The 15,437-nt window shown below is 43.1% G+C and overlaps 1 protein-coding gene across 1 annotated transcript in view; it reads right to left on the reverse strand.

The window, feature by feature from the left end:
- The window catches only part of LOC106807116 (receptor-type tyrosine-protein phosphatase delta-like), a 32,019-nt gene that overhangs the window by 4,376 nt on the left and 12,206 nt on the right, over positions 1-15,437 (reverse strand). Inside the window, exons 6-14 of the mRNA XM_014809376.1 lie at positions 13,125-13,204; positions 12,675-12,784; positions 12,144-12,259; positions 11,498-11,628; positions 11,089-11,263; positions 10,590-10,771; positions 10,008-10,122; positions 3,474-3,525; positions 105-193 (exon numbers count right to left, since the gene is read on the reverse strand). Coding sequence (XP_014664862.1) covers positions 105-193; positions 3,474-3,525; positions 10,008-10,122; positions 10,590-10,771; positions 11,089-11,263; positions 11,498-11,628; positions 12,144-12,259; positions 12,675-12,784; positions 13,125-13,204 — 1,050 coding nt within the window. The remainder of the gene's footprint in view (positions 1-104; positions 194-3,473; positions 3,526-10,007; positions 10,123-10,589; positions 10,772-11,088; positions 11,264-11,497; positions 11,629-12,143; positions 12,260-12,674; positions 12,785-13,124; positions 13,205-15,437) is intronic.

Below are 15,437 nucleotides of genomic sequence, written 5' to 3' on the forward strand. Positions count from 1 at the left end.
GAGCATTTCAGTCTTCAATTCTTTATTGTAGCTTCCATGAACTGAATGATGTGTTTGCATACGGATAGATTCTCATGGCTGCAAATTCCAGGAATCTGGGTTACTGTCGAAGGCTTTCTTATTAATCAATTCATACGCCCATTCCGTAGGTTCCTGCTGAGCTTTTTGTCCATGGCTCGTCATATTATGTTTCCTAGATGAGAATTAACAGTTGTCTTTGCACCTCTAGATCGCTCTATCTTACCAAGTCTTTTCTGCTCATCTGTGTAGGTATGCGCTCTTCTGTTAAGTGATTGTATCGGAGGCGGTTGCTAATTGCAGCATGGTTGAGGCAGGCAAGTGATTTGGTCGATAGTCTTGGTTCTTTTGTATTCGTTGCCTTTTGAAAGAGGGAAAGTTGATTCCTGATGTCAAATCCATCTTATGGGTGCTATTGCTTAGGGTCCGTTGATGATGTCATTCCAAGGCCCTGGTTAAGTGTATATGGGGAGTGTGCCACTTAAATTTGGCTTAATCTCAGAAGTTGTGCCAGTTGTCTGGGCAGAGAGACTTTTTCCAGTTTATGGTGTTCCGCTTGGATGGGCCTGCTGTACCTCAACCATCATTGTAATTGTCAAGTCCATAACATCCATTTGCTACAATTCTGGAATGCTTTCTCCTGCTTTGTTTGATCCCAATGGCTTTGGATTGTGTCTGTGACAACTTTCCAGATAATTCCTCACGCCAGAATTGATTAACGAGTCGCTGTTGAGATGTGGAGTGTTCCTGATGGTGATTTTGCTGCTCGTTGAGGATGCGGTAGAATTTGTATGGGCATTATTCATGAAGAGCTATATTTATGTAGTAGTGGCTCACTCCGCTTAGTTAATAACCTTTACCACCTCGTGAGCTTCGGCCTGTTAGTTCCATCTTTAATTGCTGTTGCGAAGCTTCGGGTCGATATGGCTTATTTCCCTTCTTCGCTCTTGCATAAGATTTTGCTCCTGGCCTGGGCATGTATCTTGCTTGTTGGTGAGCACTTTTTTATTTTTCGCTAAGATTGAGAGGTCCTTGCGATGGTTTCAATTTTGTTCTGATTTTCTTACTTCCATGTTGGTTTCTTATGTGGGCTTTGATAACTTTCTCTTTTTGCGACTTCTCTTTTTGAACTTGTGTGTGTGTCGTGAGTCTCTCTGCTCGCAATAAAACAGCAGGCATTCGCGTACATTATTCATTTGAGGTCGGGTTTTACTGATTAGGTTTAGAAGGTTATCTTGTATGATAATTGGTGAGGCTTGATTTGCAGCTTGAATATCGTGCGTATATGCCTTGGGTTGTTGGAAGCATGAATCTTTTTCAGTGTTTCTGCGTTTTACTCCAGGGGGATTGGCCTGGAGTTTCAACGTTAGTTGAAGAAAGTTCGATCTTCCATATCCAATAACTGATTCATCTCATGTTGGTATCCGTATTTGCTGCTGGTGTTTTTTCAGCCTCGGGGCTGCTGGGGTTGTAAGTCTTCAGGTTGTTCAGTGGGGAAAGTTGTTGGATTGCTGATTGCCATTATTTTGCTTTCGGACAAGACTGGCCACTATCTGCTCAGAGTTAGTGCCGTGAGCTTCTTGTTCTTAATCCACCTCTCTGGTATATTAGCAAGATGCTAATTTGAGTATTGGTGTAGCTGTTTATATAAATCATAGATGTTGGATTCCGCCTCGCCAGCATTCGTGTATTGTTCCTTGTACTACCCCGCCATCAGTTGTTGTTTCTCTTTGGGCAAATAAAATGGGAACACATCACCCTTGTATTGATCTATGTACCACTGGTTTCTTTGTTTTTCTGTTGGTTATTACTGCGTTTATGGGACTGTGCCTACGTGTTGTTAATTGCTGGCTTCAGTTAGGCCAATCTTGAATTTGGGACCTCCGTTCTGGTGCTATCTGAAGCGGCTGTTTAAGGTGCCCGGACTCACATAACTCGATTTCACTCATGCTTGTCGGTCGATTCACTGGAATGGGACGCGCTCCTTCGTGACCCGCGCGGACGATCGATGCGTATGACATTTCGTATGGCTTATTCGTCATGGGTATGATATTTACTAGTTATAAAAATCATATTATAGGTGCAACTTTCCTAGACATCAAGGGCACGTCCATACGTTCGCTTGGACCATAAATGTCGCAACGTTTATAAGGATGTATTGCTCCTCCAGACGAGAGCGGTATTTTTTTATCGAGACCCAACCATCATCTAGGCGGTTTGCCGTTACAAGGGCTAAAGAGTCCCCTTACTACCCATGAGACGACTTGCCCCCATTCGGACGCCAAACCGAACTTCAAAAGGTCTCGGAGAGAGATAAACAGTACTACCCCCTGCTCAAGGGTGGCACCTGGATCATAGGGTTATTGTGACCAAACGTAGTAAACTCAATTCTCACGTATATTAGAGGACTGCGCAACTAACACACGATGCACAGGTTTAAAGTCATAAGCCAGGGAACCAATCTTATTATCTCACTTTATTTTCTTCTTATTATTATTTATACCACTAATAATATATTATTATTTAATTAACTCATTATATAATATAGTTATTGCTTTATAATACATTTGATTTATCTATTTACATCATTATTGTTCTAATACATCATGCGATACATCCATCATCATTCATCATCATCAATTCACATACATTACTAGTGTTTGTTATTGATCTCATTCAATAATGTGGAGCCACGGCTACTATTCACAGAAAAGGTTTAATCTCATTGTTATGGTGTGATAAACTCTCAGCGACTGAGAAACGACCACCTTCACACGAATTTGCGCGAAGACGGCTAGACGCATAGAATCAGTAGATAGACATCATCGCACAGACGTATAAGCCTCTCTCCTGGATCGTGTAGTTAGAGCTGTATATACGCTCTTCCCATCACAAATATCAGAATCGCTCCGTTCGGCTTTCACGAATCGTGTATTTGATTACGTTGTGTTATTACGAATCCCTCTAAACTTCAACCACGCTGAGACAAGAGGGCAGTGACACGTTTGCAAAACACCATAGCTAAAATTAGAAAGCTACTACCTGTCGGTATTCCCATGTAAAAATATTAAACTATGTGCCAATACTCGAAAAAACAGTGCCTACTATTAAAACGTGATTCGATATGGCCGGCTCACAACTAAATCTATGGCATAATACAATCACCGAACAGTTTGGACGTCGTTAACACGGTGCGAGTGCTGTGTTCTGGTTTCATTATATTCAGTTATTACCCTATTTAAATCAAAGTATAGATACATGATTTGCACACGGTCATGGTCGATAGCGTTTGTGCTAGGTAAGCTAAGCTCACAGACGGGTTAAAGTTCTGTGTGTTGTTGTAGGGGGCCCGCTGATCAAGAGTCTTCCCTGGGCTGTTGCATCGCATAGATACAGTGTTCGAGGACTACAGAGACCGTGCGCAGCGGCGCGTTCCCTACCATGATGTTACTTACCATGACCAGACGAACGACGACCAGGTCTGACTGGTACCCACTCTTCCCATCTCTCCCATCGCTCCCATCGCTACTGTTCACTGGCGGCATTTCATCACGCATCGTTTAGCTCTGGGACTTGGGCATCACAAGGATTAAGCCTTACATGAGAATATGTCATCTGTAGATCATATCCAACGCCTACATGATTATTATAACGGGTCAATGACTGCCTACAACCTAATTAAATAATTTCTTTTTTTTTTATAAAAAAGATATTAATATAAATCACCATTTATCGTACAATCTAAATTCAAATAAATTATTGATTAATTGGCACTGTAATACATGCCAAGTCACAAGTATGCAGCGCACCCGCCATACGAAAGCTATGATAGAAACTAATGTGGAATACAATAGTAAAATCACAGCTAAACGCGCGTCTTGATACGCTAGCCGCTAAACTGCTCACGTTCCATACGTCCCCGACGGACAGTTACTTGGCGTAATTATGATTGTTGAAATATATTAACCATGTTGGGCTATTATATTAATGAATTTATCTTATACAATCATTCAAGGAAACACAGGTCTAATCTATGTGTCCACAAAAAACACCAATCCAGTATCATATTACTCTATATGTGATATCATTAATTATTTCCATGTCTGCCATACACACCACCACTCACACCGTAGTTGGTACAGAGCATGCATCGGTCAAATCGTTTTGCCAGCCTACCAAACTGAGAAACTTTGGATCGAACGTTCGGACCGCCTCCGCTGTGTTTGCATATATGCGGACAGAGGCTATGATCGCGCGGGTATCGACATTAGATTATCTCTGAAACACGACGCAGAAGACGTTCAGGACTCCTGCTTTACGACTACAAACGACAATCGGCGTCGAATAGAACGTGGTAGCGTGCATGTACACCTAATGTTTGCTAGTATTCGTCATCGTGCAACTACCTAAAAATTGTCTCAAATTGTCGGTTACTCAGGAATTTACTCGAAGGGTTAGTTGTGATTATTCGAACTAGATAGTGTGAAGAGGGACTACAGTTTTTAACCATTAGACACTGATTACGAATAATATTCGATACGTTGGTACGTTTTTGCATCAGACAAGAGTGTCTATCCCTTACTTATGCATGTGATGCTTGTGGTATTTTGTTATTATTATTTATGTTAGGATAGCAGGAATGTTGATATATATGTTTGATTGTTGTTGATTGTTGTTGCTTTCTTGGTGTCTTCTTCTTCTTCTTACACTGAGTTGTATTGGTTGTTTGGGGTGTGTGTTCATGTTTTGCTTGTTCTTGTTGTTTTGTTGTTGATACTATTTGGCTACCTCAGCTAATACTATAGAGTGATGATTACTGTTAAAATACTATAGACTGAAGATATTATTACCGTAATGTATTCGAGTCATTTGACCTTAGTAATAACCACGCCGATTTTAAAAATATGCGGGTAACAAAAACTCTAAGTTTATCGATTCCGTTTAAAAGGGGAAAATACGAGAGCAACGTTCGGCTGATGTGTCATTTGCTGATTGCAGCGCCCCGGGCACGGATGCAAGGGAGATCTCGTGACAACTGACCTTGCTAAAGCCTAACTCGGTCGCGCCGCACGTAGGGGACCTCGCACTCACGTGGGGGGTCGACAACAATCGACGGGCTATGTTGGTTCGACACGCGGCCCTAGCAGCTCATCGCTGTAAACGAAGAAGAACCGGCACAGGAAGATACGCCCTCTCACTCGTTGCACTACCGTTCCGACTCAGGTGCAATTCGCCTCCCGTTGGCAAACTGACGTCTCCGTAGATCGTGGCGGTACGGGTCCTTCAATACCACTCAAAATGTACGCTCCAGGGAATATTTTAAAATATCAGATGTTCAACGACTAGATTTAGTCATTTATTCAGATCAAGAGTATAATTACGACCTTAAACGATAAGAAGAGAAAATGGTGTCATCCGTTTGTTGTTTGCAGTTTTATGCGATCTGGATGAACGAAATCCACGGAAATGCAGTTTAACACACACTTTTACGAAATATTATACACACTTATTTTTCGACGATACATACTTTCAGAACGGACTGTTTTCCGAGGTGCTTCACAACAGATGGGAACAGTTGTCTATGGATCGTACGTTACGTGGAGTTGGGAAAGGAGTTGCGCCTTACTCGGGACTATGAGATATCCGCGCCGCACAGGTAGCAGGAGTGACGAGACAGGGTAAAGTGCCCAAAGGTCAAAAGAGCGTGTAGCGGAACCACTTGAGCAACGGTCGCCGGATGTAAAGGACAGGCGGCCAGCACTCTTGTGATTGGGTGTTGTGTGGGCTGTGTGGCCGTGTGTTGTACGAGCGTGCGTGCGTGCGGTGCGTGCAAGTTGCGTGCGTGCGTGCGTTAGCGGTGTGGTGTTGTTGTATGCAGTGCGTGCGTGGCGTTCGTGCTCGTGCGTAGCGTTGCGTGGTTGCGGTGTCGTCGTTTACTTCTTAACGATGTGTGCTTGCCAGAAGTTCGGACGAGGCAAGACTCGAGGAGTGACGAGCTGCGCAGTGCTTGAGCAGGTCACAGGGGGAGGATCTATAGTTGCAGTCGACTGATTACACGCACTTATGTCGACCCTCCTGGGACTCTTTCACATTTACATGATGGATCAGCAACAATGATAGAGATACCTGACCAGCACGTTTGCACAAAAAATATATCACACATCGTCCGGATTTTAGCACAAGTTCTTGCCTAGCCCTTTTTCCAGCACCAGCATGGCGCTCCTGAGGTGATTCATGTTCAGAAACATTTGGTGAGGAAAAGAACATAGGGAGTGATCGGACCGACTCTATTGAGATTGGCGTTACTAATAGCGGGAACGGCCAAGTCCAACACGCAAATGGCATGCGCTCTAAGTCACGAGCGCATTCTCAACGCGCACAGTACGCACGACTGTTATGATACCAGCGCTTGACATGCCCAGTATAGTCGTGGCACTTCCATAGATGAGCTGCACAAGTCGTCTATTAGCTAGACACGGGGCAAGTGTTGGCTCACCTCGCAACGGTTAATCGAGCTCGATATACTAGTGATGAAAAAACGAATTGATAGATAAACTTCAGGAATTTTCACTCAACACGTTAATTATAATTTATAGATGTTACTGGAGATATAGGTATTAGGGTTTAATTTATTCTTATTACGGTCATAATTTGCGATATGGAGATTAATGCTACGGTGCTGGTGAATATATATAAATATTTTAATAAGTTTGATATCCAAGTTCATATCTCAATCAGGTATCGCATGCTTGAATGCATTATACCATGCTCCAACGCACTGATAAATCGTGTTGGTGATTGGATTTTCATAAGCATTATTATCACAGTCGCTCCAAATGAATTGACTTAAAACACAAACATCTAACTATGTTCTCCACACGCCTGTCACCATCTGCCTGCTCTTCATAGTAGAAACTCCTATCTTACACCGACTTCTCACCCTCCATTTATTATGTACTTACACTATATTATGTAAACAATATGTATATCAGGGAAATGGGCAACATACAGCTTGTCCTTATATCAGAACAGGTGTCTATTATATTCACGGACGGTTTTCACGTGTAACTGCCACTCAAGGGACCCCCCCCCCAAAGTCTCTTTTATAGACTCATAATTACATGTTTTATACAAGTTTGACTACATATAATTATACTATTGTATACAAGTGTTCATGGATTTTAGATATCACCTTGGAAATCGCTAACTCCGTTTACACGGAGTATGACGTCGCTCTACGTGCGACGAAACGTCGGCCGGTGCTGAGACTGTACAGCCGCCGGTGCACTCAAGCACGCTGGAGTCAGGTGAGACCAGTCTATATTTACGTTAGGGAAAAAACAGTCTATATTTAGCGTTATTTTAAAGCCTATAGATTACGTTCTACCAACCGATGACAGCGTGTAGGAGTGTATTGTAGTGTGTGTTGTGTGTGTGTGTTGTGTGTGTGTGTGTGTTGTTGTGTGTGTGTGGATGTGATGTGTGTGTGGTGGGTGTGTGTGTGTTGTGCGTGCGTGAGTGCGCGTTGCGTGTGTGTGAGAAGGACGTCCTACTGGCCATGGCGACGAAAGCCCGCGGGCATTAGATGCGTTTTAACTTCAGGTCGTCCTCTCGGTCGTTTACATTAGGAAAGGTGTATCGCCATTACTAACTACTGAATCTAGAATAATCTGATGAAATGGTTTTACGCACCATCAATGGAATTTTTTCTCCCAACACACTCGCTCTCGAAACTTCGCACGTTAATCTTATAAATTCCCTTTTCCTCGATGTCTACGCGAAAATTTTTCCGCGTCTCCTCATGCTTACGTATAACAGATCTATTATTATTTATTATTATTATTAGTTTATTATTATTTAAATTAAGTCTGTATTGCATTTAATCAAATACAAGTAAAAAGGGATCTGTATAAGTAAAGCTATCTGTATAAGTAAAGGGATCTGTATAAGTAAAGCATCTGTATATCTAAAGGGGGTTTGTAAGCACGCGCTTCTCTGCTTGCCATACGTAGTGCAGCTGAACCGGACGCGGTCAAGGCTGTATCGGTCACGTCAAGGACACTGACCGTCGTCTGGCAGAAGCCGTCGCCATCTCTCGGCAACATCGTACAGTACGAGGTGCACTACTGGAAGAGCGGCAGCCGCAACACGCGCAGCGCTGACATGGTGAGCCGAGCGACGGAGAGTGTAACTATAGCTTGACAGGGTCTATGTCCCCCAGGCAGGTACTGCCGGAACGTACCCTGGGTACGGTATGCTGATATGTGGTTATCGTTAGGGTTTAAGGTCTTAGGGGTTAGGGCGGAAAGGCGCACTCCCATAGATCGTTAGTGAGGTAGGGCTGTGAGGAACGGTCCGGCATATTAGGCATATACCCTGGGGGACATAGACCCTCTCAGCGTAACTATAACGTCTATTCTATGCTCTATAGAATTTACTAAGTGTTTGATACGTACATATAACAATATATATATATATATATATATTGTTATATATACATAAGAATAATGCAAAAAAAATCCTGTAATCTAAATTCCATTCCAATGAAATCATTCAATAATATGTTATTAATGTGCGTATAGTGATAACTCAATATTTACCAATCATAGCTCCACTTCTCCGCTCAGTACTTAGGTCTACGTTATATGATTGTCTTCTAATTGGCTAGAGAGTCACGTGACAGGACGATGGAAGCGTGCAATTGGCTACGGCGAGCTGAACGTGACTGTGACCGACCCAGCTTCCAACAGCAGCAGCATTTCCCTCGTCGATCTCATACCTTACACACAGTACATCATACAGGTAACGTCCCTGCTCCATACGCACGTACGCACGCACGCACATACATGCACGCGCACACGCACGCACACACACACATGCACGTACGAATGCACCCACGCACTTACACGCACGCACACATGCACGCGCGAATGTACTCACATGCACTGGCACGCACATGCACACTCATGCACGCACGAACGCAGCCATGAACGCACGCACGCACGCAAGCACAGATCTGTGTTCTATAGAGACTATCCTATGGGGTCTATGCCTCCACTTCACACACGGTGTAGGGGGAATAGATCTGTGTCTCATGTAGACTGTCCATGCCTACCTTTAAACACGCGGGGGTAGTGGCAGTGGATCCGTGTTCCATAGAGGCGGCCCAGGCCTCCACTTCACACACGGTGTAGTGGCAGTAGATCTGTGTCTCACTGAGACGGTCAAATGCCTCCCCTTCACACACACACACACACACACACACACACACACACACACATGTCTTTGGTGTTAGGAAGGTTTGTTACTTGCAGGTGTTTGCGTGGTCAAACAAGGGTCGGGGTCTTCCAAACCAGATCATCACAACCACTGAAGAGAGACACACGTCTCACCACCCTTTCTTATCATCTCTAAACTCACCGATGAATACATTAATAATAATAATAATAATGTGTTATACGTAGCACGAGGAGACGCGGAAAAATTTCGCTAGCATCGAGGAAAGGAATTATCAAGATGAACGTGCGAAGTTTCGAGAAGCAAAGTGTTGGGAGAAAAGATTCATTGATGGTGCCGTAAAACCATTTCAATCGCCATTACTGTGAAAGTCTGCATACTACACCATTTCTTTTACGTAGATCACGCCTTTCTCTGGGATGTCTGGAAATTTTCCAGAAACGCAACTTTTTTCAGATTATTCTAGATTTAGTAGTTAGTATGGCGAGACAACCTCCCTAATGTAAACGACCGAGGAGGACGACCTGAAGTAAAAAGTAATCTATGCGCGGCTTTGTCGCCATGGCCAGTAGCGACGTCTTTCTCACACACACGCACGCACGCGCACGCACGCACGCACGCACGCACACACACACACACTCCTACAGTGTCATCGGTGTAGAACGTAATTATAGGCTTTAATAACGTAAATATGGACTGTTTTCTAACGTAATTATAGACTGTTTTCTAACGTAATTATAGACTGGTCTCACCTGACTCCAGCGTGCTGAAGTGCACCGGCGGGCTGTACAGTCCAGCACCGGCGACGGTTCTCGCACGTAGAGCGACGTCATACTCCGTGTACGGAGTTAGCGATTTCAGGTGAATCTAAAATCATGAACACTTGTATACAATAGTATATATATATATGTAGTCAAACTTGTATAAACATGTAATTATATCACTTGAACAGTTTCTGTCTATAAAAGACACTTTGGGTGGGGGGGGGGGGTCCTTGAGTGGCAGTTACACGGTGAAACCTCCTTCATATAATAGACACCTGTCTATAAAGGACACTTTTGCCATTTCCCTGATATACATATTGTTTACATAATATAGTGTAGTACATAATAAATAGTAACTGTATATAGTATAGCATACAGTGAATAGTATGTGTATACTATGCACGTTATAATGTTAAAGTAATTGACTAATATCATGCTGGATGAATCTCAAGCATGGATGTAATATGCACTTTAAATATATATGACAACCGATTCTCCCGCATGCGTAATAATTACCCCCAGAACACTAATTATTATTTGATTTCTGAATTATTATCATTCGTTTCTCACCTGTCGGTCGTACGCGGGCACCTTGCCTGTCTGCTTGACGTTGCCATGGTGATCGGACACGCTGTATTCGTACTGCGTGAGCATGCCGTTTGAGCGCAGGCATTCTATTGGCTCCCAACCAACGTCTATGTTCTTCTCACCAATGTTCCTGAACATGATCACCTCAGGAGCGCCATCTGGTGCTGAAAAGGGTAGGAAAATGTCTAAACCGACGATGTTTTGTGACGTGTGCAGGTATTTTATGTGTGTTTGAATATAATCAGGGGTCGACATAATCGTGTAATGATCGTACATAACACGCCTGTACGCAAGCACTGCGAGTGCGAGTCTGCCTGCGAACTTGCAAGCACACGTGGTTAAGAAGAGTAACACACACGCACGCACGCACGCACGCACGCACGCACGCACGCACGCACGCAACGCACGCACGCACGCACGCACGCACGCACGCACGCACACACACACACACAACACAAATCGTCGCCCTTCTCTCCGGTACCTGCTTCAAGTGTTCGCACACGCTTCTTGACCTTTGGCCCTTTCCCGCTCGCAGCCTGCACCTGGGCGGATATCTCATAGTCCGAGTAAGGCAGCAACCCTTCCAACTCCACGTACGTACGATCCATAGACACTGTCGCCATCTGTGAAGCACCTCGGGAAACAGTCTCGCAGTTCTGAAAAGATGTATCCGAAAAAAAGGTGTATAATATTCTAAAAGTGTGTGTAAACTGCATTTCTGAATTTCGTTCATCAAGATCGCATAAACTGCACAACAACGATGACAATTTTTCTCTCTATCGTTTAGGGTCGTATTATACTTTGATTGAATAAATGACTAAATTGAACATTGATATTTAAATATTCGGTACATGAACGACCACGTCAACGGCATTGCACTGCTAGTATACCTTGCGGTTCTTTAGGATGTAGGTGACCACATAGCCCGTCATGTTGTCGACCACCACGATGGGAGGGTCCCACGTCACGGCGACGGAGAAGTTAGAAGCAGTTGTCACCAGATTCTGCACCGTGCCGGGCGCTGTAAAACCATCGCCGAACGTTGCTCTATTTTCCTTACGGATCGTAACTTATTTGTACCGTATTTAAAATCGCGTGGATTAGTAGCAAAGATGAAAATTACGGTAATAATTATTAGTATTAACAGTATCATCACTAGTAGTAGTAGCAATAGTAGTAGCAACAAAAACAACAAGAACAACAAAAACATGAACAACAACAACAACAAAAACATGAACAACAACAACCACAACAACAAGTACAACTAAGTAGAAGAAGAAGAAGAAGAAGAAGAAGAAGAACAACAACAACAACAACGACAACAATAATAATAATAACAAAAACAACAGCAACAGCAGAAGTAGGATAAATCTGCCTTATTGCAAACGACAACGTACGATATTATTGTAATATCTATGGTACTGTTAGGTTTCACATTATTCAATATCACAACTACCTCGAGTAAATTCTGAGAACGAAATTTGAGAAATTTAGGAATGCAATGAAAATAGCAACATTCAGTGTACATGCACCTACCATTATTCGACGTTGTCGTTTGTAGTCGTACGGAGTCTGACGTCTCCCCTGCGGTCGTGTTCAGAGATAATCTAATGTCGTACGTCACCCCGGGATCAAGTTCCTCCAGTGTGTAGCTGCAAAACGATGACGATGCATGCTTGTCAACTACGTGTATGTGTGTATGGCAGACATGGAAATAAATATGATATAGATATAGATATAGATATGGATGGTGTGGCATAGATTTGTTTTATGATTATTATAGAAATTCATAAAAAGCCCAACTTGTATATTATTTCAATAATAATTACCAGTAGGGCCTATCATTATGTGATCATTATCAATATTTATTTGTTAATTACGATAAATTATTATATTATACTTATTTTATTAATTATAGTTGTAGGTATACATTAATTATCATTGTTGTAATCACATCATTTTCATTATGATTTGTGAATGCCCAAGTCAGAGCTAAAGATGCGTGATGAAATCGCAGTGAACAGTAGCGATGGGAGCGATGGGAGCGATGGAGAGTGTTCCAGTCACCTGGTGTGCGTCGCTGGTATGAGAACATTGGTGTAGGGACCGCTCGCACCGGCTCTGTAGTCTAACACGTAGCTCTCGATGCCACACCCCAGGGAAGACTCTGACGGGGCCTACAACACACACACGCACACAACACGCATGACCGCAACATGTATTATACTCTGATTAAACGTAATAAGTGAAATAATGAAACCAGAACACAGCACCACGTCACTGTTCCGTGGATTGTTCTGCAGATATAGCTACCGCACTCGTTAAAGCGCATGTCTATATTGCAAGTTAATATTTACAGGGAATACCACAGGTATACTTTAATAGCTATGTTTTGCGATTACTGCCCTTGGCTCAGCGTGGTTGAAGTTGAGGGTTCGTATAACAAAGGTACAAATAAACGATCGTGAAACCGAACGGATTCTGAATTTGTGGAGAGAGCTATAACTATAAACTCACGATCCAGGAGAGGCTTATATCGTGCGATGTCACTCGATCTATCGTCGCTTCGCGCAATCGTGAGGTGTCCTTTCTCAACGCTGAAAGTTCACACCATAAAGACAACCTCATATATAGCCGTGGCTCACAATATTAATAACAATAACAACAATAGTAATTGATGGATGATGATTGGGATGTGAATGATTGCATGTGGATTGTGATTGATGATGACAATTAATAATAATAATAATTAAATAAACAAATTAATAATTAATTAATGGATAATATAATAATAATTATATTAATAATAATTAAGAAGAAGTAATAAAGATAAATTTTCGCATATGATTAAACTGCATCCGGTTGTGGAGTCTCAACGTGGGAGAATGAGGTTACCCTTTGTCACAACTACCTCCAGGTCACCCTTGAGCAAGGGGTAGTACCTGTTAGCTCTCTCCGAGACCTTGAAGTATCGGGTTGGCGTCCGACGGGGGCAAGTCTGTCTCATGGGTAGAAGGGACTCTTTAGCCTTGAACGGCAACCCCCTAGAGATGGTGTCTCGATAAAAAATACCGCTCTCGATCTGGAGGAGCAAACTCCTAATAACTGCGACATTATGGTCCACGAACGTATGGACGTGCCCTGATGTCCAGGAAAGTTTGCCCTAACTATGAGTTAAATAGTAAATATCATACCATGACGAATAAGCCAATACGAAAGTCATACCGCATCGATCATCGCGCGGGTCAACAAAGAGCGCGTCCCTCAGTGATCGCCGAACAAACTGAGGTCGAAAAATCGGTTATTGAGTCGGCAAACCTTAACAGCCAAGCTTCAGATAGCAACCAGACCGAGGTCCAATCTCAAGTTGGCCTAACTGAAGCAGCATTAACACCGTAGGCACAGTCCACCAACGCAGAAATAACCAACAGAAAAACAAGAAACCAGTGGACAAAGGATCAATACAAGGATGTGATGTGGTCCTATTATTTCGCCCAAGAGAACAACACTGATGGCGGGGTAGTAAAAGGTACATACACGATCTGGCGAGGCAGGAATCCAAACATCTTTACAGCCACCAACTCAAATACTCTTGCTAATACCAAGAGGTGGATTAAGAACAAGAAGCTCACCGGCACTAAACTTGAGCAGATAGTGGCAGCTGTCCGAAAGCAAAATAATGCATCGCAACCAACACTTTCCCCACTGAACAACCTGAAGACCTACAACCCCCAGAGCCCGAGGCTGAACAAACACCGCAGCATACGGATACCCATGAAGGTGAATCAGTATTGGATATGGAAGATCGAATCTCTACTAAGCTGCTTGAAACTCAGGCAATCCCCCTGGATCAACGCAGAAACCTGAAAAATATTCATCTCAACAAGGCAATACGGCACGATATTCAAGCTGCAAATCAGGCCCTCACCAATATCATCAAAGATAACCTTCTAAACTTATCAGAAATCAATGAATTAATGTACGCGACTGCTGCTGTTATTGCAGCAGAGAGAAGTCACGAGAGCAAAAAAAAGTCACAAAAGAGAGTGCAAAAGAGAAAGTTACAAAGCCCACATAAGAACCAACATGGAAGAAGAAAATCAGAACAAAAATTGAAAACCATCGCAAGGACCTCTCCATCCTTAGCGAAATAAAAAAAGGTGTCACAACAAAGCAAGTACATGCCAAGGCCAGGAGCATCTTATGCAAGAGCCGAAGAAGGAATAAGACCATATGCGAGCTCGAACAAGAAATAAAGATGGAACTACAGGCCAAAGCTCAGAGGTTGAGAAGGTTTACTAAGCGGAGTGAGCACTACTATCAAAATAAGCTCTTCCATGAAAATGCCAACAAATTCTACCGGCATCTCAACGAGCAGCAAATCACCATCAAGGAACCTCCCTCTCAAAAGCGACTCGATCAATTCTGGCGTGGAATACTGGAAGTTGGCACAGACCACAATACCAAAGCCACTTGGATCAAACAAGAGGAGGAAGCATTCCAGAATGTAGCAATGGATGTATGGACTGACATTACAATGTGTGAGGTACAGCAGGCCATCAAGCGGACCCACAACTGGAAGTCTCCTGGCCCAGACAAGCTGCACAACTTCTGGATTAAGCATTTAAGTGCCCTCCATAAACAACTAACCAGGGCCTTGAATGACACCATCAAGGACCCAAGCAATAGCCCTAAGTGGTTGACATCAGGAATCACTTTCCTTCTTTCAAAAGGCAAGGATACAAAAGAACCAAAGAACTATCGACCAATCACTTGCCTGCCTACCACCTGCTGCAATTAGCAACCGCCTCTACAATCACTTACAGAAGA

This window comes from Priapulus caudatus, unplaced genomic scaffold (genome assembly GCF_000485595.1).
Source record: "Priapulus caudatus unplaced genomic scaffold, Priapulus_caudatus-5.0.1 Scaffold197, whole genome shotgun sequence".
Taxonomy (NCBI): domain Eukaryota; kingdom Metazoa; phylum Priapulida; class Priapulimorpha; order Priapulimorphida; family Priapulidae; genus Priapulus; species Priapulus caudatus.